At 47.3% G+C, this 25,567-nt stretch overlaps 1 protein-coding gene across 36 annotated transcripts in view; it reads left to right on the top strand.

Moving 5' to 3' along the window:
- SORBS1 (sorbin and SH3 domain containing 1) overlaps positions 1-25,567 on the top strand; it is a 231,382-nt gene that overhangs the window by 104,171 nt on the left and 101,644 nt on the right. For 24 of the 36 annotated variants that reach the window (XM_055560508.1, XM_055560505.1, XM_055560507.1 and 21 more), the window contains 4 exons: positions 7,507-7,560; positions 14,858-14,926; positions 17,483-17,578; positions 19,566-19,694. In XM_055560508.1, the coding sequence (XP_055416483.1) occupies positions 7,551-7,560; positions 14,858-14,926; positions 17,483-17,578; positions 19,566-19,694 (304 nt within the window). In that variant the 5' untranslated portion in view covers positions 7,507-7,550. The remainder of the gene's footprint in view (positions 1-7,506; positions 7,561-14,857; positions 14,927-17,482; positions 17,579-19,565; positions 19,695-25,567) is intronic. The other 12 variants (XM_055560534.1, XM_055560533.1, XM_055560532.1 and 9 more) reach the window with 1 other exon arrangement.

The raw sequence follows: 25,567 nt of genomic DNA, 5'->3' as shown, positions 1-25,567 counted from the left end.
GTCATCCCCTTCTCCTCCTGCCCCCAATCCCTCCCAGCATGCGAGTCTTTTCCAATGAGTCGACTCTTTGCATGAGGTGGCCAAAGTACTGGAGTTTCAGCTTTAGCATCATTCCTTCCAAAGAACACCTGCCCATCATATTACATTAAATGGGACATATCTGTTTTCTTGCAACTCCATGATGGCCTCAGGGACAGCAGCTGTCAGATTCACATTGGTCTCCTGTGGGCTGGGCAGTATTTTGGATGCACAGTAGGTGTAAAGAAACGCTGTTGGGTTGGTATCATCTGGCCTGTGTTTTAGACAAACATTTTTCTTCACTAGGAGGTTCACTGCCTTTTTTCCTTTTGCCCTGTCCCGCCCAACCAGCCCCTCTGAGCTTATAGACCCCCCCATGGATTTTTCTTTTTTTTGTCCCATGGGCTATAAGGTGATTCTGAGGCTTATTGGGCCATTGTAATGGTCTGGGAATGAGGCAGTGGAATAGAATGGTGAGTGTGAGGATGGAAAAGCAGAGGTGGCTGGGGTGCATGAGTCATGAGGGCAGAAGAATTGACTAGACAACGCAGCAGGTGTGGGATGGAAGGTCAGGGGGAGGGAGAGAAAGCAATGCACTCAGGCACAAGGGACATTCACCCACCAACACTAATGGGTGCCTGCTCTGAGCTAGGCATCCTGCTGGACGTTAGGAGACAGAGATGAGCAAGACCCTGTCCTGCTGGAGGGGCCTCGCTGTCCAGAGGGCTTGATAGGAGGAGTGGAGACTGGGAAGGCAGGGTGGGAAAAGATGAGTAATAGCCTTGGCAATCAGTTACCCTTTTGTAACTGATTACCAGGACATGTTGCACGTTTGGTGAGCATTTAGTACACAGTACACAGGACATGTTTGGTGAGTGACATCAGAAGTTATAAGGAGAAAAGGGCACTGACCAGTTCATGCATTAGCTGTGGAGGGTTGATTCTCATCTGGAATTCAGTGTCCATTGCCAGGAGACCAAAGGTGCCCTGAGGAGGAAGAAGGATATGAGGCTAAGTAATACTCCGTTGTGTATAGGTACCACATCTTTATCCATTCTTCTGTCAATGGACATTTAGGTTGCTTCCATGTCCTGACTATTGTAAATAGTGCTGCAATGGAATAATGCCATTTGCAGCAACATAGGTGGACCTCGAGATCGTCATACTGAGTGAAGTAAGTCAGATAGAGAAAGACAAATATCGCATGATATCACTTATATGTGGAGTCTAAAACAACACAAATGAACTTATTTATGAAACAGAAACAGACTCACAGACATAGAAAACAAACTTATGGTTACCTGGGGAAAGTGGGGGAGGAGTAAACTGTGAGATTGGAATTGACATATACACACTACTATATATAAAATAAATATAAATATAAAATATATAACTAATAGAGACCTGCTGTATAGCACAGGGAGCTCTACTGAATACTCTGTAGTGGCCTATATGGAAAAAAATCTAAAAAAGTGTGGATATATGTATGTGTGTAACTGATTCACTTTGCTGTACAGCAGAAACTAACACAACGGTGTAAATCAGCTATACTCCAGTAAAAATTCAAAAGGAAAAAAAGAGGAGTAGGAGGGAAACGGGGCTTAGTAGATGGAATGAAGAGCAAGACTACGGGAGACTTTTTCTGAATCTGTTTTTGCACCGAAATAATGAGGGCGTGTGTTAGATTTCTGTTTCTTTAGTAGCCATAGAGCCCATTCATCCAAGGAAAGCTCAGCAAGAGTAAATGAATGAAATCCATAACAGCACGGCTATCCTAGTAGCCTGAGGGGCTCATGGAACTTTCTTCCAAAACAGGTGGAAAACTAGGCAAAGGGGCTAAGTAACCTGCACGGATCCTTCTGGTTCTAACAGTCCATGTGAAATCCTCCAGGAAGTGAGCATGTAGTTGGAAAGGAATGAGGACACAGCTCAGGGTCCTCTAGATCTCTAAACTCCTAGAAGAACTACAGAGGTCCCATTCTATTGTAGAAGGAAGAGCCTCATGACTCAGTGTAATGAGTCTGCTGCAACACTTAGAAATCAGGACCAGAAAGTGCTTGGGGGAGGAGGAAGGAGTTAACTGTCTTAAATTCAGTGGAAAGGTCAGTGAGGCCCCGACTGCTGCAGAAACTGTTGGGCTTGGCCATGTGTGTGCACTGGAAACCTTTCTGAAGGCCATTTTAGATAATTGGTTAGAACGGAAACCATATTGGAGGGTTTCCAGGAGGAAATGGGAGGATGTGGGGGATGGCCTTTCTGATGTGTTTTCCTATTGCTCTCTCTCCAGAAGCATCAGTCTTTTCACAGAAACCATGCGCTTGTTGTGTTCTGAGCCCCCTACCGTGTCATGGAATTCCAGGCTGAAGTTAATGTCAGGGTCAAGTTTATCCTAACTTCTTCCCCTTGAAAGGAAGTGTTAGCAACTCATTGTTTATCCTTTCTGGCTTTCTGAAGAGTCTCTGCGCCCTCTCTAATAATGTCGAGAATACATTTGAAGAGAAATGACTTAACTAGAGGTTGAGAAGAGGATGAACTGTCAAATAATTGGAGAAACATGCCTTTGCTGGTGGATCAGCAAATATAAAAGCAGTAAGGTCAAGCATGTATTGTGGGCTTTGTGAGCTGTCCATATTATTCTTTTCAAGCCATTGGAAGTACCTGCAAACATAGTTATAGATAGATAGTTCTAGATAAATAACTATCAGTATAGATATCAAGTCCCAGATTGTATTGCAAAGCTGGAGTATTATCATAGTTAGGTTGAATGGGAAACTAGTTTCTTGTAGGGAAGCTATAGTGGAGTTAAAGACAGTCTTTGGTTATTTTGAACATAAGACTTGAAAGTTAGGTTCTGAAGACCAAATAGAGATGGGGACAAGGTTCATAACTGAACACTAAATGCTCAGTTCCGAGGATAACACAGTGTCACCCTTCCAGTATCTTGCAGGTGTGTGTGTGTGTAAAGAAGCAATGGAGACAAAACACCAAAAGTCATAGGGAGCATGCTGTGTGGAGGTCACCCAGGGGCTCATTCTCTTCCAAGAATCTTTGCTGGACCTTGAATTCATTTTTACAGACAAACTCAACTCCTCCCTTGTCATATATTCCTGAAATCATCCATATAAGGAAGGACCTTTTTTCCTTTCCCAATAAACAGTCCATATTTAGTTATTGGAATCTGTTTCAGCTGGAAACATGAGCATAACTTTTGCTTTTTAATAATTATTCACTGTGTCATTAAGACTTATCTCAGAATTATAGGGTCGTGGAATCAGAGACTGATGGTGCAGAACCATTAATTTTTTGGATGCATTCTTAACAAGACTGGCTACTTCACATCTTGTTCTTTTGGTGGAATGTCTGTGTTGATGTGTGGTGTTTTGACCAAGTACAGATGTCCCGACAGTCCAAGGGGGTGGAATGATGGCTTGACCCTACCTGGCCCACCCAAGCTGAGACACTAGGTTCCTGCAACCCCCCAGGGGATTGCTGCTCCCTTGCAGTGGTCCAGTTTTGCCACTAGGCGGCACTGTCCATCTTTTTGGCTTTTACCCAAAAGCCCTCTGCCTCCTTTGGAGGGGACTTGGGGGAGAAATTCCAAAGATGTGCCATCATGTTCTCAACCGACTCAAACCCTTTACAGCTTCATTTTTAAATAAACAGTAAGTGTCAGAGGTTTTTATGTAAGATAAACTCTCACATTCTACATACGATGGTAATACTCGGACTGTCTCTAAACAAACTGCCTGGATTAGATTGAGACTTCCAAAGCCTTCAGTGTTCTGCTCAGCCTCAGTTTGTGCAGCTTCCTGATTGCATCCCCACCGCCCTGACTCTGAGCTTTTCAGGCCATGGGGACAGAACCGATTGCTGAGCCTCTTGGGGTTCAGCTGTGGGTGGCCTTACTCAGGAGAGAGGGATGATGCCTCTCTTCTCTAGCAAAACCTTGGGGGCCCCCTCCTCCCCCTCATCTTGTGCTGCTTGGGTTGCAAACATCCAAACATTGCCTCTGGCTAACTCAGACTGAAAGGGGGATTTACTGGCAAGATCTCAGGTAGTTTGGAGTTAGCCAGAAGCAGGAGAATCACCCTCAGAACAGGGGCAGAAATTCAGAGAGGCTGAGCTGGTGGACTCAGAGCCAACACAAGGCCCTAGAATAGTCTGGGTGGGGTGTCGTTGCTGTTTCAGCCACCGCCAGGGCCTGGACACCAGGCACCGTCCTTGGTACAACTGCCACTGCTGCAGTTTTTATTTTAAACTACCCCCTGCTTCGTGTCACCTGCTGCCTATGTAAACAATGAAGTGAGAGCACAGAGCAGAGTCTACTACCCCCACAGTCTCTGTGTGCGGAGCTGGTAGCTGCCTAGACATTGCCATCGCTGCCTGCTACTGTCGTACAAGTTCCTAAGGTCCAGGAATTGTGTCCTGCCCTGGGCCCATTCTCTTTCCATCTTCTTGCAATCCTGCCACTAAACTGTAGACACTTGGCCTGGGGAGGGCCCCCACTGCCCCCACCGAGGGCGCTACACCTGGCATCTACTCTGGTTGGTGGATGTTTGAGGCAAAGTGATGGTTAGTATTTGGGACTCTGTCCCTGCCCATATATACTTAGACCACTTTTTAAATAAGGGTTGGGCTGACATCTAGAAGCTACTAGTATCTGTACTAAGAAATATAAAATGTACAAAGGGTGACCCACTTATAACAGATGGTCAAGACTCAACACGTATGAGTTGAGGCATCCTTTTTATTTGCTTTATAAAACATTTCCATTTCTCCAGTTCTCCACTTGGAGACTCTCCAATTCTCCAATTTCTTCTCCAGCCTAAGAATGCTATTGTGCTATGTACTTTTGAAAAAAAATTGAACTATAGTTGATTTACAATGTTGTTAGTTTCAGGTGTACAGCAGAGTGATTCAGTTTTATATGTATATTGTGTGTATATATAGTTCCCTGTATCATACAGTAGATTCCTATTGTTGATTTCATATATAGTAGTATGTGTCTGTTAATCACAAAATAATTTATTCTCCCCTCCCCACTTGCCCCTTTGGTAACAGTAAGTTTGTTTTCTATGTCTGTGAGTCTATTTCTGTTTTGTAAATAAGTTCATTTGTATCATTTTTTAGATGCCACATAAAATTAATATCATATGATCTTTGTCAGATTTACTTCGCTCAGTATGATGCTAAGTCCTTCCATGTTGCTACAAATGGCATTATTTCATTCTTTTTATAGCTGAGTAGTATTCCATTTCTGTATTTATTTTTAAAATTAAAACAAACTGTGCAGAGGGAGTTGATAAATGAATTATGGAATGTTATAGCCATTAAAATGATGAGTATGACTGTAAAAATCCAGAAAACTGTTCATAAAATATTTGAGAACTGGAACACAAAGCTGTGCAGACATTGTTTACAACTATGTAAATACTATTTATGCAGATGAAGGTTAGAAAGGATTGCAAAAGAAAAATACTCTCTATTAAGATAACTGCATGGTTGAAACAAAAACGTTTCTTCAGTTGTGCTTTAAAAGTTAAATAAAACCTTGGCATAATTATTACAATTATTTAAAAAGTAAAGCATTTGGATGATATCCTGACATCCTTTTTGGCCCTGGGAAGCAAACGGAGGTATCATAACCAAGATTGGAAACCGCCCGCGCGTACAGAACACAGCAGGTTGTGTTCTTAACTGAAAGAGTGAATGGTCCCACAGCTTAGAGAACAATCGGAGGGGCAGTTGAAGGTCATGGGTAGTCCCAGGTGTACGGGACAGTGACAGAGGCAGAATTACTGCTCTTTTGAGCTGAGATGGACTTAGAATGATTTCCCTTTTGCCCCCAGGTTCTGTGCAGTCAATTCCAAGGGCAGTGAACAAGGTAACTGCCCAGAAAGGAAACCAGTGCCTGACTTCAGTGTTAAAAAAGGAAATTAAAGCATGTCCCTTGGTGCAGACCCTGGGACCATACCATGACCTTATTACAGAATTCATGAACTGGGAAGCTGATGGCCTCTACACCATTGTGTCTTACATTTGAAAGTACATAGAGACCAGCTGGAGATCTTGTTAAAATGCAGGTTCTGATGCAGCTGAGGAAGGGTTTGATTTCTAACTTTCTCCATTTTTCAGTAAGTTCCCAGCTGATATCAGTGCTGCTGGTCTGCAGACCACATATTAAATAGCAAGGTTCTTCATTTCTTGAAGACTTGCCTTTCAGATTGTCCTTCAGATGTGTTCAGCTAGACATTGTGTTCAAAATAAGTGTGAGAACTGTGCCTTGAAAACTGCAAAACACTGCTGAGGGAAATTAAAGGAGATCTGCATAAAGGGAGAGAGTCTATTCTCATGAATTGGAAAATTCAATATTGTTAAAATGTTAATTTTCCCTAGATTGATATATAGGCTCAGCATGTTCTCATTCAGAATTCCAGCAGGCTTTTTGTAGTTTTTGTTTTTGGTGAGAATTGATAAGATGGCTCTAAAATTTTTATGAAAATGTGAAGGACCTAGAAGAACCAAAATGGTTTTGAAGAAGAATGAAACTGGAAGACTCACATTGATTTCAAGACTTACTATAAAGCTCTAGTCATCAAGATAATGGATTAGATAAAGACAGATCCATGGAACAGAGTCCGGAGATAGACCCACACGTGTATGGCCAGTTGCTAAATTGTTTTATGCTAAATGAGAGAAGCCAGGTACAGAAGGTTACATATATTATGACACCATTTAGATAAGATTCTAGAAGAGGTACAACAATAGTGACAGCAGCCCAGTGGTTTTGGGGGGACTTTGGATGGGACCTTATTAAATGAGAGGGTTACCATTTACATACCAGTAAGTGGACCGCATTCCCACCTCAAGGCAGTAGAGTGTCTTTCCTACGTGCCTGGGCCTTCAGGTCAGGCTCTCTGGGTTCCAGAAGCAACTCTCACATGGGCAGCAAGCTGTTCACCTCTGTATGCTTTGCTCTCCTCATCTTTGTAAACTAATACAACGCTAGCACTTACCTTGTAGAGTCTTTGTGAGGATCAAGTGAATTAATATATTAAGGCACCTACAGCATTTCTTTGAGCATAATAAGCTATATATAATCTTATTATTAGTCCCCAGTAACCAGTTTGTGTTGTGACTTACTTCTCTGTCCTGAAAGTTTGTTCTTTCCTTCACCCTCTCCCCGATCCACAGGGACTTGTGTAACTTGAGGTTTTTAATAGAATGTTAGAGGTGGAATGGATTCTTGGATAGTATCAAAACCAAGTATGGGTGATGAAACAGAGGTCAAGGAGGTTGTGTGATGTGTCCAAGGTCATGTCAGTACACAGCCAGTTAAGAACCGGAAGCCTGGCTAAGTGACTCCTGGCTCAGCCCCCTGGTTTTATCAAGGCTTATATGGTGTTTGCATTTTTTAAAGTGAACCATAGGGATTTATCTCGAACCTGCCATTCATCAATTCCATTGTGTGTTTGTGTTTTTCTGCAGAGCAGTATAGACCCCAGTTGCAGAAGACTTGTCTTGTCACCACCATGAGCTCTGGTAAGTCATTTAATATCCTGTCTTTCTCTTCTTGACGAATCTACAAAGCTAGACCATTTGCTCAGAATTCCCACTTACTCTTAAGGCCCCAACTGTGTTTCATTTTTTATTTTTCAAGTGCTGGGTAGGTGCCAAAGCTTTGTCATAAATTGTCATCATCACCTTTATTAGTAATGATTTATTGAGTACCTACTGTATATTAAGAACTACACTCTACGCTTTACATGTACTATGTTCTCAACTTTATAATGGGTTCCCTTTCCCTCTATTTGACAACTTTATTGAGATATGATTGATATACAATAAACTTCATAGAACCGTTCAACTTCAGCTTCTTCAGCATTACTGGTTGGGGCATAGACTTGGATTACTGTGATATTGAATGGTTTGCCTTGGAAACGAACAGAGATCATTCTGTTGTTTTTGAGAATGCACCCGAGAACTGCATTTTGGACTCTTTTGTTGACTCTTAGGGCTACTCCATTTCTTCTAAGGGATTCTTGCCCACAGTAGTAGATAATATGGTCATCTGAGTTAAATTCACCCATTCCAGTCCATTTGAGTTCACTGATTTTTAAAATGTTGATGTTCACTTTTGCCATCCCCTGTTTGACCACTTCCAATTTACCTTAATTCATGGACCTAACATTCCAGATTCCTATGCAATATTGTTCTTTATAGCATCGAACTTTACTTCCATCATCAGTACGGTTCCATAGAACGGTTCTATGAAGACCTACAAGACCTTCTAAAAGTAACACCCCAAAAAGATGTCCTTTTCATTATAGGGGACTGGAATGCAAAGGTAGGAAGTCAAGAGATACCTGGAGTAACAGGCAAGGTTGGCCTTGGGGTACCAAAATGAAGCAGGGCAAAGGCTAGCAGAGTTTTGCCAAGAGAACACACTGATCATAGCAAAGATCCTCTTCCGGCAATGCAAGAGAATACTCTACACATGGACATCACCACCAAAATCAGATTGATTATATTCTTTGCAGCCAAAGATGGAGAAGCTCTATACAGTCAGCAAAAGCAAGACTGGGAGCTGACTCTGGCTCAAATCATGAACTCTTTATTGCAAAATTTAGACTTAAATTGAAAAAAGTAGGGAAAACCACTGGACCATTCAGGTATGACCTAAATCATCCCTTACAGTTATACAGTGGAAGTGACAAATAGATTCAAGGGATTGGATCTGATAGAGTGCCTGAAGAACTATGGATGGAGGTTTGTGACATTGTATAGGAGGCAGTGATCAAGACCATCCCTGAGAGAAAGAAATGCAAAGAGGCAAAATGGTTGTCTGAGGGGGCCTTACAAATAGCTGAGAAAAAAAGAGAAGCTAAAGGCAAAGGAGAAAAGGAAAGATATACCCATTTGAATGCAGAGTTTCAAAGAATAGCAAGGAGAGATAAGAAAGTCTTCCTCAGTGATCAGAGCAAAGAAATAGAGGAAAACAATAGAATGGGAATGACTAGAGATCTTTTCAAGAAAATGAGAGATACCAAGGGAACATTTCATGCAAAGATGGGCTCAATAAAGGACAGAAACGGTATGGACCTAACAGAAACAGAAGAGATTAAGAAGAGGTGTCAGGAATACACAGAAGAACTGTACAAAAAAGATCTTCATCACCCAGATAACCACAATGATGTGATCACTCACCTAGAGCCAGACATCCTGGAATGAGAAGTCAAGTGGGCCTTAAGAAGCATCACTATCAACAAAGTTAGTGGAGGTGATGGAATTCCAGTTGAGCTATTTCAAATCCTTAAAGATAATGCTGTGAAAGTGCTGCACTCAATATGCCAGCAAATTTGGAGAACTCAGCAGTGGCCACAGGACCAGAAAAGGTCAGTTTTCATTCCAATCCCAAAGAAAGGCAACGCCAAAGAATGCTCAAACTACCGCACAATTGCACTCATCTCACGCTAGGAAAGTAATGTCAAAATTCTCCAAGCCAGGCTTCAACAGTACATGAACTGTGAACTTTCAGCTATTCAAGCTGGATTTAGAAAAGGCAGAGGAACCAGAAATCAAATTGCCAACATCTGCTGGATCATGGAAAAAGCAAGAGAGTTCCAGAAAAGCATCTACTTCTGCTACATTAGCTATGCCAAAGCTGGTGATGGACAGGGAAGCTTGGCGTGCTGCAGTCCATGGGGTCACAAAGAGTTGGACACAACTGAGCGACTGAACTGAACTGACAGTAAACTTGGTATTTTAAGTGTGTGTGTGTGTGTGTGTGTGTTCAGTTACTCAGTTGTGCCCGACTCTTTGCGACCCCATGGACTGGAGCCCACCAGGCTCCTATTTGATCAATGCTGACATGTATATACACCTTGATGGCATTTCTTAATCTGAGTGACTGTAGCAAAAGTAAACATATTGGCCATAATTGCCCCACGGAATGAGCTAATCCATCGCTGCCTTTATCAGGGCAAAACCACCCTTTTGCTATGTTTTTGGTAGTAAAAATCAAAACCTACACAACTGAGCAGTTTTTAATTTAAAGTTGGAGTGGAACACCTGGGCTAGGGAAGACAGAAGGGAATAGGTAGGTCCCTGCTTGTGGTACAGCCAAGAGCTGTCAGCTTTCCAGCCAGGATGTGCGGCAGAGAAGTTTCCATCTGGAGATCGAGGCCCACCTTGGCTACTGAGTGCTCCCTGGCACTTCCCGAGGCCTGCAGGCGGGGTGGGCCACAGGCTGACCTAGTGCATAGCTCACTTAGGCGCCTTCGATTCCTGCAATGTCTCCAGAGTGTTATCAGAGACCTCTGGAGGAGAAAACCAATCCTTCCGTGTATTCATATTCACACGCCCTTTCAGCTGAATCCCAACCCTTGCCGGACAGCGTGGGCTTATTGGGAGGAGAAGGGCCCCAGGTGGATCAGCTCAGGGCTACAAATACCACCCTGCAGGCTTTGGCCTGTAGTGAACCCCTCTGTAAGATGGACATCAGGAAATCATCGCCTAATGGGGGTTTGTGAGGATTAAGTGAGGCAACACTTCTCAAGTGCTGAGCTCTGTGCCCAAGGCCTGGCCAGTGTCCCGCCCGTGGGTCATCAGCCCAGCTTCCAGCCTTGCAAGGAGCAGGACTGGTCTGGTCCTTGACTCCGTGATGCTTCTGCTTCATGAGAAGGCTGCATCCCTTCCTTTCCCAGGACTCCAGGGGGGCTCAGGCATTGCCAAGAGCCCCTGCTCTGTAACTCTGGGCTTTTTGTTCTTGCTTTAATTTAAAATAGGCCAGCACTTCCCCCCAACACCCAGAGTTTCTTGTCCTTCTAATATCAGGATTAACCTAAACTGGCATCACCATTCCTGGCAGAAATAAGGGCGGAAGAGGCGGGCAGGGAGGGGCCGTGGAGGATGAGGAGATGCCCTTGGGACTTCTCCCCAGGTTTTCCCTTAGGCATGTGGTGCTGAAAGGAGGCATTTCCCAGGAAGAGTCCAAGAAATCGGGACCCTTTGACATGATAATTCCCCTCTTGGGAATGTCTGTATTAATTCGAAGGAAACAAAAACATCACCCGCGTGAAGGTGGGGAATGAGCAGGGTCATTCTGTGTGTTTACTTGATGGGAGATTATACCACTCATAAAAATGATCATCAGGAAGAAAGCAGCTATGCAGAAAACAGTTGTTCTTAACCTTTGATGGAAAGGGCAGCATGAAGACAATGCATTCTTTTTATACCTAGTTTGAGCTGAGCTGCCAGTCATCAGGGCAGGGCTTTACCTGCTTATCTCATTTTGTTCTCCTGCAGATCCACAAAAGTGGGCATGGCTTACCACTCCCATTCTAGAGATGGGGAAACTGAGGCCCTGTGTGGCAATGGTTTGTCTGGGGTCATCCGGCTAGTGACTGCTGAGGCACCCAACCCCAGGTGGCTGGTCATTAGCATACTGTGCTGCAGAAGTGAGAGTCTGTGGTGATGGAATTATTTTTCCAAATTTCTTCAAGTTTGGTTGTTTGAGTTTAAGGGGGAAAAAAACACAGGAAAGGAAGAACATGGGTCTGGGCCTTGTGGAAGTGCTGAGGCTGCTGGCTTGGGGATGCTCGTCCCATTTTGTTCTTTGAACCCTGGGGCTACTTCAACCAGATAGGGAGGCTCAAAGCCAGGCCTGCAGTCCTAAGAAGGAGACCATCAGGAGAAATGAGGGCAGGTGCATAGGGACGGATCGTTGTTCAGTCACTTAGTCATGTCTGACTCTTTGTAACCCCATGGACTGCAGCATGCCAGACTTCCCTGTCCTTCACCTTCTCCTGGAGCTTGCTCAAATTCATGTCCATTGAGTTGATGATGCCATCCAGCCATCTCATCCTCTCTCCCCCTTCTCATGCCCTCGATCTGTCTCAGCATCAGGGTCTTTCCCAATCATTGGCTCTTAGCATCAGGTGGCTAAAGTATTGGAGCTTTAGCATCAGTCCTTCCAATGAATATGCAGGGTTGATTTCCTTGAGGATTGACTCGTTTGGTCTCCTTGCAGTCCAAAGGACTCTCAGGAGTCTTCTGCAGCAATTGAAAGCGTCAGTTCTTTGTCACTCAACCTTCTTTATGATCCACCTCTCACATCTGTACATGACTACTGGAAAAACCATAGCTTTGACCATATGGACTTCTGTTGGCAAAGTGATGTCTCTGCTTTTTAATACGCTATCTAGGTTTGTCAGAGCTTTTCTTCCAAGGAGCAAGCCGTCTTTTAATTTCACGGTTTCAGTCACTGTCTGCAGTGATTTTGGAGCCCAGGAACATGTAGTCAGAGAGAAAAGATGGGGAAGTAAAACAGATGATATTTCTGTGACTTGTATTTCTGGCTTTCTGCCAACACCCTCTTTCCATCCGTCCCAGAAATGTAGGTGCAAAGGGAACTTTGTCTGGAGAACTAACCTTCTGTAGATGAATTGGGGGCAATGAACAGGACAGGCCTGCCTGTGGGGCCAGTATCAGGTGGTCCTGGCCGCTATGGTTGGAGGGGGTGGGGGAGGGCAGCGGCCTTGTTTGCCTCTGGATCCAGGGGTACCCGGCTGCCCTGTCGGTGTAGCTGATGTCACGGAGGCCGATTATTAAGAGCCCAGGTAGGATGACTGAGTCTCAGCCAAATGCGCTACTGGGGTTTGGGGCATTTGGGGAAATAGAATATATATAAACCATTATTAGAGTGTATCTGGTTTGTATGTAGAGAGTATTCTATATATAAAAGCCATTTTTTATTTTAAAAATAAATGTTCATCCCAGCTGAGGACAAAGAAGATAAGTCATGGGATGGACCAGAACAGACTTCAAATCCCCTCTTAGTGATCTTAGAGCCTGGCATCCTTTCTGAGCTTTAGATTTCTTATCTATAAAATTAGAGTTCTCAACTCTTAGCTCTAGGGGCTTGGATATTAAGGATAAAAATCAGGTGCTAATTATGGAATAATTCTTAGCAAGGACCCTTAGATCAGGCAAATAGAGGCTTTATAAAACCACGGCTATTATATCTGTGGCTTGGCAGGCTCTTGGCTACTTCCCTGGTGGCTCAGACGGTTAAGAATCTGCCTGCAATGTGGGAGACCCAGGTTCTATCCCTGGGTCAGGAAGATTCCCTGGAGAAGGGAATAGCAACCCACTCCAGTATTCTTGCCTGGAGAATTCCATGGACAGAGGGACCTGGTGAGCTACAGCCCCTGGGGCTGCAAAGAGTCGGACATGACTGAGCAACTAACACTTTTGGCTCTTGGCTGCAGCGGAGTCACCCCAACCTTGCTGATCACATGTCCTGCCCCCCTTGTCTTCTCTGGGCTTCCACCATCAGTTCTGGGATGGGGAACTGGGTGGTGCTCAGGCTGCCAGTGGGCAATGAGGGTCTCAGTGTCTTCAGCTGAGCAGAACTTTGAAAGGTCTCCACCAACAACGAGGTGACATTCAAGGTAAACCTTGAGGTACAGAGGATTTCCCCAAGGTAGAAGAGGGGGCGCAGGCCTTCCTGGCTGAGGGCCTCTAAAGATCCAAGGCCTGAAGATCAGAAAGCATCTGATTTGCTGAAGAGGTTGTGAGGAGACCGTCATGGTGGGCAGGCGCAGGAGGGAACTGCTGCCGGAAAAGGGCTGGGACCAGTGGCTAAAGGGCTTAGAGTCCTGGGTGAGTGCCCAGGCTTTGTCCCTGGGTAGCTGCTGGCCCCTGGGTCTTGCATGTCAGTTTGCTTTTAATCATCCCGAAGGTCAGTTTGTTAATTTGAATATAACCACTTATGCCAATATACAGGCCACCTCACTTACTAAAAAAAATATATTCTGAACAATCATTTGTACGTTTGGGGGAACTTGATTCCAAGTTCAATTTTTTTTTTCCTCGTAGAAATGATAATGTAAATGATTGACTTCCCAGGGGACTTGCCTGGTGGTCCAGTGGCTAAGGCTCCAAGCTCCTGATGCAGGGGGCCTGGGTTCCATCCCTGGTCAGGAAACTCGATCCCACGTGCCACAACTGAGAGTTTGAATGTCGCAACTGAACAGCCTTAGTTGTGTGCCGCGATAAGACCCGGTGCAGCCTAATAAATTAAAAAAAAAAAAAAAAAAAAGATTGACTTCCCAACTCTAGACTCCAGTAGTATTTTTATTTTCAAATTAGAAGTAAAATGCAGTACATTTAAAGTGGAGGGTCTTAGAAAATCACATTGCTTTGTCCCATCTTGTTTTGTCCTGCACTCCGGGGATTTTCAGCCCTATGGGGTATAGATGGTGGTCTTAGTGATGCAGACTGAGGGCTGGGGTGGAGAAAGGGGCAGGACGGAGCCAGGGAGAGCGGTCAGGGAGCCAGGTCATCTCCACAACCAGAACACAAGAGCCGTGGCTGGGGACTGTGGTCTGGGGGCTGGGCCAGCGTGGCTTCTGTGGCTGTAGGTGTAGGGTGGGGTGGAGGGAAGTGTCACAGAGCCTGAGGTTCTATCCTGACTGTCTGACAGCTCTCAGGATTCACAGGGATGCTTTTGAGCAGCCTTGGAATGGTAGATAAGCCTTTGTCAGGTAGGAGATGCCACTTTGAAGGAATTAAGATTTTCTTTTTTTAAATGTCAGAAGTGAAACCAAACCAGGAGACCAGAGAATATCACTCACAACACACTTCCCATCCAAACAGCTTTTGCGTCCTCCCTGGTTCAAGTCACAAAGCATTATCAGAACTCGCCCATGACGCTCCGAGGCCCCTTTTCAGGCCTGAGAGAGCCCCCAGGACCCAGAACTTTGCACTGGCGGGACTCAGAAAGGGTGGGAGATGTGAGCACAAGCCTCACGCTCTTATTCTTTCTTTCTTTCAGAATGTGACGTGGGTGCTTCCAAAGCCGTGGTGAACGGGTTGGCACCGGGCAGCAATGGGCAAGACAAAGGTAAGGCTCTTGAAGGGAAGCCTGGCATTTTTAGAAAGAGCAGGGCCCGGGTCCACCTGCCTGGTGGGAACAGTCACTGGTCTAATTAGGCTGTGACCTGGAGACGTGTTCCCAGGCTTTCTGAGACTTGAGTCTGAGCCTGCCGTTTCCCACTGTGAGGTGACATGTTACACTGTTCCCAGCTCACAGGATGCTGCGAACCACCCGCCAAATCACAGAGGCCTCATGTATATGGCATTTATCAGCCCACAGTGTCTGTTACCTGGCATCTTACCTTCACCGGTGATAAATAGTGACATATTCAGCATCCCGACCCTGAGGCTAGAGCCTAAATAGCTGAAATAAATCATTTTGGTGACATTTCGTTTCATGGGCATCCTCCCAGGTTTTGAATTTTTAAAATTTTAGGACAAAAGATGCAAGTGTGAAAGGAATGATGGATAGGATGACCTTTGAGGTCCCGTCTCTCATCCTGTCTCTCATCCTGAACAGCCAAGCAGCGGGATTCCCATGTCACTCTGCAGTGAGAGGAGGCTGGGGTTCAAGTCCCGGCCTGCCACTCAGAAACAACACCTCTTGGGAGACCCATTGTCTTTATGGCTATGAGTTTCCTTATCTAGAAAATGAAGGAATTTGATGATCTGTAGTATTTTTTCCTTCTTGAAACACAGGTCTTATGGTATCAGAGAGGGAGGGTAGAAGTGCTGTCATCGGGCTTTTGAGTCACAATGCACCCTCTCTCAGAGCACGTTTACAGTTTGACATGTTTGGACTTTGTAATTACTGTCTGGGTCAGCCAAGTATTGCCTTTGAGAGAGGGCAAAGTGGAAAGTCAGAAAGAACAGCCACGAGCGAAGGCGTGGAGAACAGGAGGGGTGGGGAGCCTGGGCCGGGTGGTTGGGGACCCCCATGCAGGAGGGGTCCTGGTGTCCTGCCCTTTGTGCCTCCCTGTCTGGCTGCCCTTCTCCTTACCTGGTGTGGGGCAGTGTTCCCAACCTCGGCCAGGTTGCTAAGGGGATGTTGAAGGGCAGTGCCCATAAGGGAGTGTTTAAGCATCTTTTGAGGAACGCGGGGAGACGTGGGTGTCTTATGCTCACCGTCAAGCCCAGCCCTGTGAATCCGCCAGGAGACTTTGGGGGTGTACGGCAGGGTGGCAAGTGGAGGTGCGCTGCACTCTACTCTCTCCTCGATAAGACCCACCTTTGGTCGGAAAGTCAAGGCAGATGCACCCTGGAGCCATCAGGGCGGCATGGGGTAGTCACTGTCGGGCTCTGGTCTCGCTCTCTTCATTCAGCACTGGTTGACTCCGAGCAGCAGACCTGCTTCTTCCTCTGAAAATGGTAACAAAAACCTCCCACCCAGCCTCCCAGGTGGCCCAAGGAGCAGTCGGTAGGATTGCTGTGAAAGCACGTTTGTATCTGAACACGTGCAGGATTGTTGTTATCACTTCAGTTCTTGGTGGCCAGATGACTGCCATGCGCCTCTTGAAATGGCAGCCTGGTGGACTGGAAGGTGAACTGCCCATTGCCGGGGTGCCTCCTTCCTCCCGTCCCCTTGGCAAGCCCGTCAGTATGATATTGATGCAGCTGTGACAGTCTTGGTTCCCAAACAGCCCAACCACCCTCCACCTCAGTTATGATGTGGATCTGGGCCCTGAGACCTCCAGGTGTTGCCCATTGGTGTGATGTTGGTCCATAGTGTGTGAGCGCCCATCTCTTTATTTGCTGCCATTGGGACGGAAGGAGGTCTCACAACATGCTTGTTGTGAGAAGGCTGGTTTGGGAAAATGCCCACCATTGTGATTCCAGAACCTGGGGAGGCAGGGGGCCCAGGGAGCAGCCTCCGCCCGCATACCAGGCAGTACCCCAGCTCAGGGAGCTCAGCTGCTGTCAGCGTCCTGGGCCAGGTGCGTGGGCACTGCCCAGAGTCTTAAGTGTGCCTTCGGACACTTTGGCAAACTCTTGCCCAGGAAGGGGTGGGTTTAAGTAGACCATCTGCTGCCCAGCAGATGGCCATTCTGATTTGCCTGGGGCCAGAGGGCTATGGTTGTTAGAGCAGGCCCAAGACCCCAGGAGTTAAGATCCTGGAATAGCAGCTATGAGGGCCGAAAGGACCAGGCGACTCTCAGACTTGTCCTTCCTCTACTCCTCTGGGGCCCATGAGCTGTAACTCTCCTCCAAGGAGCCTTCTCCCAACACAGACAGCCCAGCCTCCTCCCAGGGGCCCTGTGGGCCCCACTTGCTCTCCCCTTCCTGTTTGCCAGGCCATCTGCGTCTCTGTAAGTCCTTTTGCCCAGAGCCTTGGCAGGTTCCTGGTGTGCCAGGCGGCACAGGCACTGACCAGCTGCATTTGGGGTACAGTGGCAGGAGGGTTCTGCCCACCCGGGCGCAGGACTGAAGAGCGAAAGCGGGTTATTTTAAGTTCTTGCGTCCACTGCTCTTCCCATTGTTCTCTGCGGGCGACTTCCTCCTATTGTCCCTGCCGGTTCCTCCACTGCCTGAGGGTTTCCCAAATGTTTTTTTTCTGGATGCACCATTTACCCTTTTGTGTTTTCAGCAACTGCCGACCCTTTACGTGCACGCTCTATTTCTGCTGTTAAAATAATCCCTGTGAAGACAGTGAAAAACTCTGCAGGCCTAGTACTCCCTCCAGGTATCTCTCCTTGGGTTGGTTTCTTTTTTTTTTTTCATTGTTAGCAGATCATGCATGATCTTCTTTCCTTCTAACAAAGACTCGGAGTCTTAATTCTTGCATGTTTAGGAGCCATTCCCTCTCACTTCTCTGGCTGGTTTCCTTTCGTGTGTGTGTGTGTGTGTGTGTGTGTGTTTCTGGGAGCCGCGGGCAAATATGAAAAGGGGCTGACAGGTGCTTTGCCCTTCCCTGCTTAGGGAGAATGTCAGTCCAGAAGCTGAACGTTGACTCCAGCTGGTACAGGTCTGAGCCCCTTGGGTGACTTAGGTTCTTCCTAGAGGTGCCAGCTCCCCAGAGTTTATTTAAAATTCCACTGTCCCCAGGAACTAACGTGGCTGCCCAGCGCATTTCTGAATTGGGCTGGATTTAAAGCAGCTGCCCGATCAGGCTGTGTCTCTGGGATGCTGGCAGGGCCTTTTCCCTGAGCACTCCCTCCCCCGCCCCCAGCCCCACCTGCATTCGCTCCCTGCCTCTCCTCTCTGTGGAGCCAGTACAGTTTGGAGCTGGTACAGTTCAGATGTCAGGTTGTAGCTCGTAGCTTCCTCCTGTACAGCATGGGACAAGTGAGGCCCAGGTGGCTCTGTATCCCAGTGGTGGTGCTTTCAGGAGTTGAGTCTACCTGGCTGTGCACACAGGACCCTGTGGATGGGCTGGCTTTGGCACTGTGCCCCTCACCCTTTTGAAAAGCCCATGAATCACTTTTCCCACTGGTCACTTATCCTGGTAGGATTGGACAAGTCAGATGCTCTTCAGGGCCGCTGCCCGCTCTGCTGAATGTGTATTTTGTGCAAGAGGTGCTGATGGAGCTGATCAATCCATTTTGTAACTAATGATGGTTCTGTTTGTGCTGTCGGAAAGGGGGCTGCCAAGTGGGAAGGAGGAGCCAAGAGACTTGGTATTTCTTAGCTGTGGCACAGGAGCAGGGAGGAGCTGGACATCAGAGCCCACATCCTGCCTGCTGCCTACCTTTAACTTTCCCCACAATCCCACTCATGACAGTTTTAGGCCTGAGATCCAGGCTGTGCCGTGAGCAACTTGCAAAACTGGAATTCAGTTCCACTCAGCCTCATGGAGAGAAACATTCAGCATGTGTGCCTCCCAAAACTGTGTGGTCTGCATGGCTTTCTTGCCTCCTCCTTACAGATTTTCCTGAAGGGTGAACAGCCTGTTTTGAAGCCTATTTTGAAATCCTCAGTGCAGTTCTGAAAGATGACCTGGGTCTGCTATGAGGCCACTGTGAACTGTAGGAGGGGTCAGGGCCCAGGGAAGGCTCGGCTGGAAGTCCCGCAAACACTGTTCCTCGAAGGATTTACTGTTTCTAGCCGTTTTCTTTGGTGCGAATTTTCTTCATTAAGTTTGGAATGTGAGGTTCCGGGCCTCGTGATCTTTCTCGCCAGGCAGCACATCCTGTCTCACCCCTGCAGGGGGCTTGGCTTGCTGGCACAAGGAGATTGTCTTGCTTTTTCCGCTGAGGGACTGCTCTGAGTAATGATTGTCTGTTGAACCTTCACCGAATGCCCTGTGCTGTCAACTTGCTCTTTTATAAGAAGGCTGGTGTGGGAACTTGAGATATCTTTTATAAATTCTTACTTGAACTGTGCCTTACTAATTGGTCAGAAGTCTGCTCACCAAACTAAACTTCATTTAATAAAAGAAATCAACCCGCTTTGGTTTGGAGATATTCCCAGCCGACATTGTAACGCATCCATTGACTCAGAACTCACTGTGCCTCCATTCCCTCCTAACCTCATGATGGGTGGGAAACCCCTGAAAATATGATTTGTCCCTCTCCACCATCCACAGATTAATTTTCATTGACTGCAAGACTCTGCCTGTCTGTAACCAGGTTCATCTCATTCCCCAGCTGGACCAAATTGCTGGCTGATTATGGTTTTAATTCTTCAGGCGCCCTGGATTCAATCTCCCCTTTTGGATCTTTCCTTTTCAGATATGGATCCTACAAGAATCTGCACTGGGAAGGGAGCGGTGACTCTCCGGGCCTCGTCCTCCTACAGGGAGATCCCAAGCAGTAGCCCTGTGAGCCCCCAGGAGACCCCGAAGCAGGAGAGGAAAACAGGTGCGCTGCTTTGGAGACCTAGGGGTAGGGTCTCCAAAGGGGGTGGGGGGGGTCTCGGAATCCATTGGCTGCCTCCTGATTCTCAGGGGCCCCTGCACAGTCTGCTTCTGTCCCCGCTGTGGTGGGTGATGATCACTGCCTAAATGAACAGGTACTCACTGGCTTCAGGCAAAGACATGGCAGCAACCACTGTATTCTAGCTTTTGATGGAACATGGGCAGTCTGCATCTCTGCAGACTGTGTTCAGGAGGACAGAGAAGGCTTAGGGGTCTCGGGAAGGAGTGCTGAGATAGCCTCCAGGTTAGGCTTCTCTGAGCCCATCCCCACTTCTGGGAGCTCAGCTGTGACCATCCATGTGGGGCTGGGGCTGGAGCAGAATCCCAGGGAGACTGAGAAGTGCAGGTGGCTGTCAGGCCTCATTCGCTCCCAAGAAGACAGGGAGCTGACCTGAGGCAGCAGGTCTGCAGAGCATGTCTAAAGCCAGTGTAGACTAGGAACCGAGGGAGGAGACAAAGGAAGCCCCCCTCCCCGCCCCATCCCGTCACTCAGGAAACCCGAGTGCCTAGATCTCCTCATTGTGGTGGAGACCTGGGACTTTGGATTGGTTATTTTTAAGAAACAGTAGACACAAGTGCATGCATGCTAAGTCACTTCAGTCGAGTCTGGCTCTTTGCGACCCCATGGACTGTAGCCCACCAGGCTCCTCTGTCCATGGGATTCTCCAGGCAAGAATACTGGAGTGGGTTACCATGCCCTTCTCAGGAGCTCTTCCCAACCCAGGGATCAAACCCAGGTCTCCTGCATTGCAGGCAGATTCTTTACCATCTGAGCCACTGCCCAGACCTGGGCTTTTGGAACCTTATAGATGGGATTCATGTCCTACCTCGACCACCTGTTGGCTATTCAGCCATGTATGAGAAGGTGGTCTCTCTTAACCCTGGTGAACGCATCTGAAAAATGGGGTTGAGAACTATACCTGGCTCCCAGCATTGTTGTGAGGATGAAGTGTGTAAAGCGTTCCGTGCCACACCTCGTGGCGTGAGATGAGCTGGCAGACCTTAACCTGCTCTTAGCAGGTTGTGATTGTTTGGGCCTCTCTGGGGAGCCCTTTCTGCAGCCCAGGTGTTTCTGGGAGTTGGGGAAAGGCTGACTTTGAGGTTCCGCAGGCACTGTTACCTTAGGCTGGGGCAGCCCCTTTCCAACCTGAAGGGCAGTGTTTCTCACACTTCAGCTGATCGTATCAGAATCACCTGAAGTAGAGAGGCAAGTTCCCAGAGCCTAGCTCAGAGTGTTAGGCTTTATAATTCCCACCTGTAGGCCAGAGGTGGGGTCCGAGGTTTTGCCATCAGGTCATGCTGATGCTGCTGGTCCCAGGACCACATCTGAGAACTCTCACTATAGGGGATGGGTGTTTTCTCCCCTCTTGAAGGAAGGAAATGCAGAGAGAAAAGGAACTGGGGTGATGACCACTTCCTTGGGACCAGAGACACGCAGACTCTTTTGGTATGGTGGGGAATGGTGTGCTGTGATAGATGGAATTATACAGGATGGAGATGGTCGGTGCCCAGCATCCTGGAAACCTGACTTTCTGTCCATCCCAGCCAGTGGAACAGGTACCAAAGCAGATACCCAAGGACAAGTCCAGGCTGGGGTTTGAGTACAAGCCCTATTCTGGTGTGTTGGTCCCTGTGGAAAGCTGCTTTATCCCTAGGCTCAGGGGAAGGTGTAAGTGGCCTCCAGCACTGTAGGCTGATGGTAGTTTTTTGACTCTGTATTCCTGAACCTGACTCTTGCCCCACTGCAGCTTGCCATTCTGGTCTCAGGAAAGGTGGTGACATTGGGAAGATCCAGCTCCCAAGCTGGAGCACCTCTGAGGAAGAGAGAACCCTAAGGGATAATTTAAAGAGAAAGAACATACCTGCAGCCCCATGTTCTGATAAAATAACCAATCAACTGCCTGGCCCTTCCTCGGGTGGTGAACGGGAAGAGAAGGGGCCTTGAGCTCCCCCTGGTGGTCACAGTGTGGCACAACACAGAGCCCCAATGTTGCTCTGCCTTGCCATCTGTAGACTTGCACTCCAGTTCTATGCAGTGGTTTGGGCACTTTAGGAAGCTCTCTCTAGTCCCCAGATGATTCTGTATCTTGCAGATTTGTAACAGCTAATTTGAATTTTAAAGTATCTTGTTTTAAAATGGAAATACCTTGAAGGATTAGGGGATGGCTCTCAGTCATTCACGTGAAAGTGAAGATATTAGTCACTCAGTCATGTCTGACTCTTTGCAACCCCATGAAATTCTCCATGCAGGAATACTGGAGTGGGTAGCCATTCCCTTCTCCAGGGGATCGTCCCAACCCAGGGATCAAATTCAGGTCTCCTGCATTGCAGGCAGATTCTTTACTATCTGAGCCACCAGGTCTCCCACATTGCAGGTGGATTCTCTATCAGCTGAGCCACAAGGGAAGCCCAGGAGTTGGAGTGGGTAACCTATCCCTTCTCCAGCAGATCTTCCTGATGCAGGAATCGAACTGGGGTCTCCTGCGTTGCAGGCCGATTCTTTACCAACTGAGCTATCAGGGAAGCCATATCTTACGCTAAATTTAATCTTTGTAGATTATTTTCTGCCAGATAACAGAGATCATTAAATACAAATCAGCAGACATTCATTCTGCGGCATATAGGAGCTAGACATCACTGGGAGTCACCAGGAATTGTGATGAGAAGGGGATAAAAGGGAAAAAAATTTAGGTGCATTATGCGAGCACAAAAAGCAGTTTAAGAATCAGGTGTGGGCCCCTACTTCACTGTTTTCTGACAATGCATAATGTCACACATTTGAAACACGAATGAAGAGTGAAGGACTTGGGTCCAATGGTTTCTAAGCCTTTCTAGTTCCAAAATATTTTGTAAATTTAGAAGTTTGGAAATTAAACTGATACAGAGTCTTCTTCACTGGAGATAAATTCAGGGTTGTATACCAGGCCAGTTTGGGTGGAAAGGGAAAATCTGGGGTTGAGTGGGAGGCCGGGGAAATACACTGATTAGGTGTCCAACAGGCTGGAATGACTTAGCACTGGAGTGAGTTCAAAACAGGATGCAGCTCCAGTGGGACTTTAAGGACTGGAGGGACATTCTTGTTCTCTTATCCTTCGGGTCCTTGGTCAGCATCCTACTATCTCTTGACTCTGCTGGGTGTGTGTGGCTCTCCAGCCCTACTTACCCCTGCCTACTCCCTTCACCTGAGCCTCTGGATGACAACTTGCTGGCCCACACCAAGCCATTGGGCCTTGACTCGCCTCATGAAAACAGTTCTCATCAGTACTTGCAGGCAGCCATGCCAGCCTGGACTGGGAGCCCAAGCATGAGGCAGGACACCTGCCTGGCTCTTGCTAAGGATTAGGTGTGCTTCCTGTTCCTGGTGTCTTCACAGATAGCGCATGTCAGATACCAGCTGCTCCGCCTGCACCACCAGGGCCAGCATCTGTGCCCCAGCCTCTCGGTCTGTTCCTCTCTACCTTGCTCCTTGGCTTTACCACCTTCTTCCATCCCTGCCAGTCTCCAAGTTGTTGATCATTTGCCTGGACTAGAAGCTTTGTTCTCGAGTTACTGCCCACTGTGGCCTGATTTCCTTCTCTATATGGCCCCTTGACATCCACATTTCAGGGATGTCCCCTATTCTCTGTCCTTGCTCTGCTTCCCTTGCCCTGTGACAGGTGGTCTAGTTCTCAAATCACACAGTCCTCTCTTAAGGCTCAGCTCTGCTACTTACTAATTGACCTTGGGGAGCTTCAGTTTCCCATCTATAAGTGGAGATGATCTTCATAGGGTTGTTCGGATTCTGCAGACTCATCCATATCGGGACATAGCCCAGAGCCAGGCACGAACAAGATGCTCTTGGGTGGGAACCAGTCCAGTTACCGCAAATCAGGAGGCCACTGCAGAAAGACCTACAGTAATTCCTGTGAGAGACTCTGAGGGTCTAGACCCAGTGTGGTGATTGGGGGCGTGCAGGGGGGAGAAAAGGAGGGGCCAAGCGAGGCGTGTATTTGGAAGAGTGGAGTGGCAGGGTTGGTGCAGTGTCTCAGGAGCGTGGAGAGGTAGGACTCCATGCTGACGAGGAGGCGCCTTCCCTGGTTGACTAGGAGAATACACGTGGCGCTCATGGAGATGCTGGATATATGAGGGGAATCGGAAGGAATGTTGAATTCCATTCCTTGATGTATTGAATTTCTTGGCAAGAGAAGGACTTCTAGAAGGAAGTTTCTAATAGGCATTTGGAAATTTGGAATCCAAGTTGCAGACTTGGGAGCCATCGGCATCCATGTAAATGCTGGGAGGGTGGAGATGCTCTCTGAGGTAGAATGACAGACGGAGCCCTCAGAGTTGCCCAGTTTAAACTCAGCCTCCACATATGAGGCCCTCAGTTCCGTTCCTGGCACCTCCGCCAAAAAAACACACAACAACTCAAAAAACCAAAGAAACAAAAAGCTCAGCCTCCAGACTCCCGGCTTCAGTGGTAGCTTGACTCTGGATCCTTGACCACCCTCCTAGTCTTTGAATGTAGACCTTGGTTTTGGATTGGAACCATCTGGAAAGAACTATAGTAATCTTGATGCTGATTCCCTGCCTCCGAGAGAAGCTTCTTCCTGCTTGCTGGTGTGATATCCTGGCTGCGTTTGGGTAATGGCCCTGTTGGTTCAGGTTTGGCTCTACCTGTGTCCCCAGATTAGGGTGGTTTTACTCAAGAGGAGATGGGGAGCCTGAACTGGTGGTGGGCGTGATACCAGTCTTCCTGTCTGGTATGGCCTGGAGACCATCAATCCCTTTGTTCTGACTCAAAAGCCAAGCTTCAGTTCAACCCTTATCCTTTATGCTGTGCCTGTTGGCTCTCATCCTTTCTGTCTGATTCTTGACTGCAAAGTTAGCTTTGGATGTAGAGATTCTTGGACCTGTAACCAGCTCATTTCCTCACATTTGCTCTCCAGAAATAGCAGTAGCAAGAAGATAAGAAAATTGACATTAAAATAGTTAGACATTCCTTACCCCCATTAACTAAGAGTCTTTTTCATGAGCTCATGTGTGATAAAAGGGGCCAGATGAGAAGTCAGTGGAGGCGAAAGTCCTGACAAGAGAAGACTGTCACTGTGGTACCAACTGCAAGGTCAGGGGATTCCCAAAACCACCCTCAGGTTTGATAATTTGGTAGTAGGACTCAAAAAACTCATTTGAAACCTGTTATACTCACAGTTCTGGTGAACAGTGAGAGGATGAAGATGAAAATCAGCTAAAAGAAGGACTGTATAGAGTGGAGTCTGGGGAAGAAGGAAGCATGGCGTTGGGGTTCTCGCCTGTGAAGTCAGGATGCATCAATTCCTAGTGTTGCGTGTGAGAACATACTCAGAGCGGTGCTGATCAGGAAGGTCATCCAAGCTATGGTGTCCCTGGTTTTTATTGGGGCTCTATTACATTGGGGTTTTCCTGGTGGTTCAGATGGTAAAGAATCTGCCTGCAATGTGTGAGGTTCGATCCCTGGGTTGGGAAGATCCCTTGGAGAAGGTAATGGCAACTCACTCCAGTATTCTTGCCTGGAGAAGCCCATGGACAGAGAAGACTGGTGGGCTCCAGGCCATGGGGTCATAAAGAGTTGGACACAACTGAGCGACTAACACACAACACATCCACTGCCCAAGTGGTTCACTTCACTCTGCAGTCCTTTAGCTGTGGACGCAAAAGTCCCCCAACCTCAGTCACACTGTTGGCATAGCACAGACACAGTCCTGTGAAGATGACATCCTAGGCTCTTAGAGATTAACTCCTGGAAGCCAGAGAGCAAAGGCCAGACCTCCTTTTGGAGAGGGGTAAATTCTTTACCAC

Source organism: Bubalus kerabau, chromosome 22, assembly GCF_029407905.1.
Source record: "Bubalus kerabau isolate K-KA32 ecotype Philippines breed swamp buffalo chromosome 22, PCC_UOA_SB_1v2, whole genome shotgun sequence".
NCBI lineage: Eukaryota > Metazoa > Chordata > Mammalia > Artiodactyla > Bovidae > Bubalus > Bubalus kerabau.
Note: the sequence above shows the minus strand (reverse complement) of the source record. Positions and strands in the feature narration are given on the sequence as shown.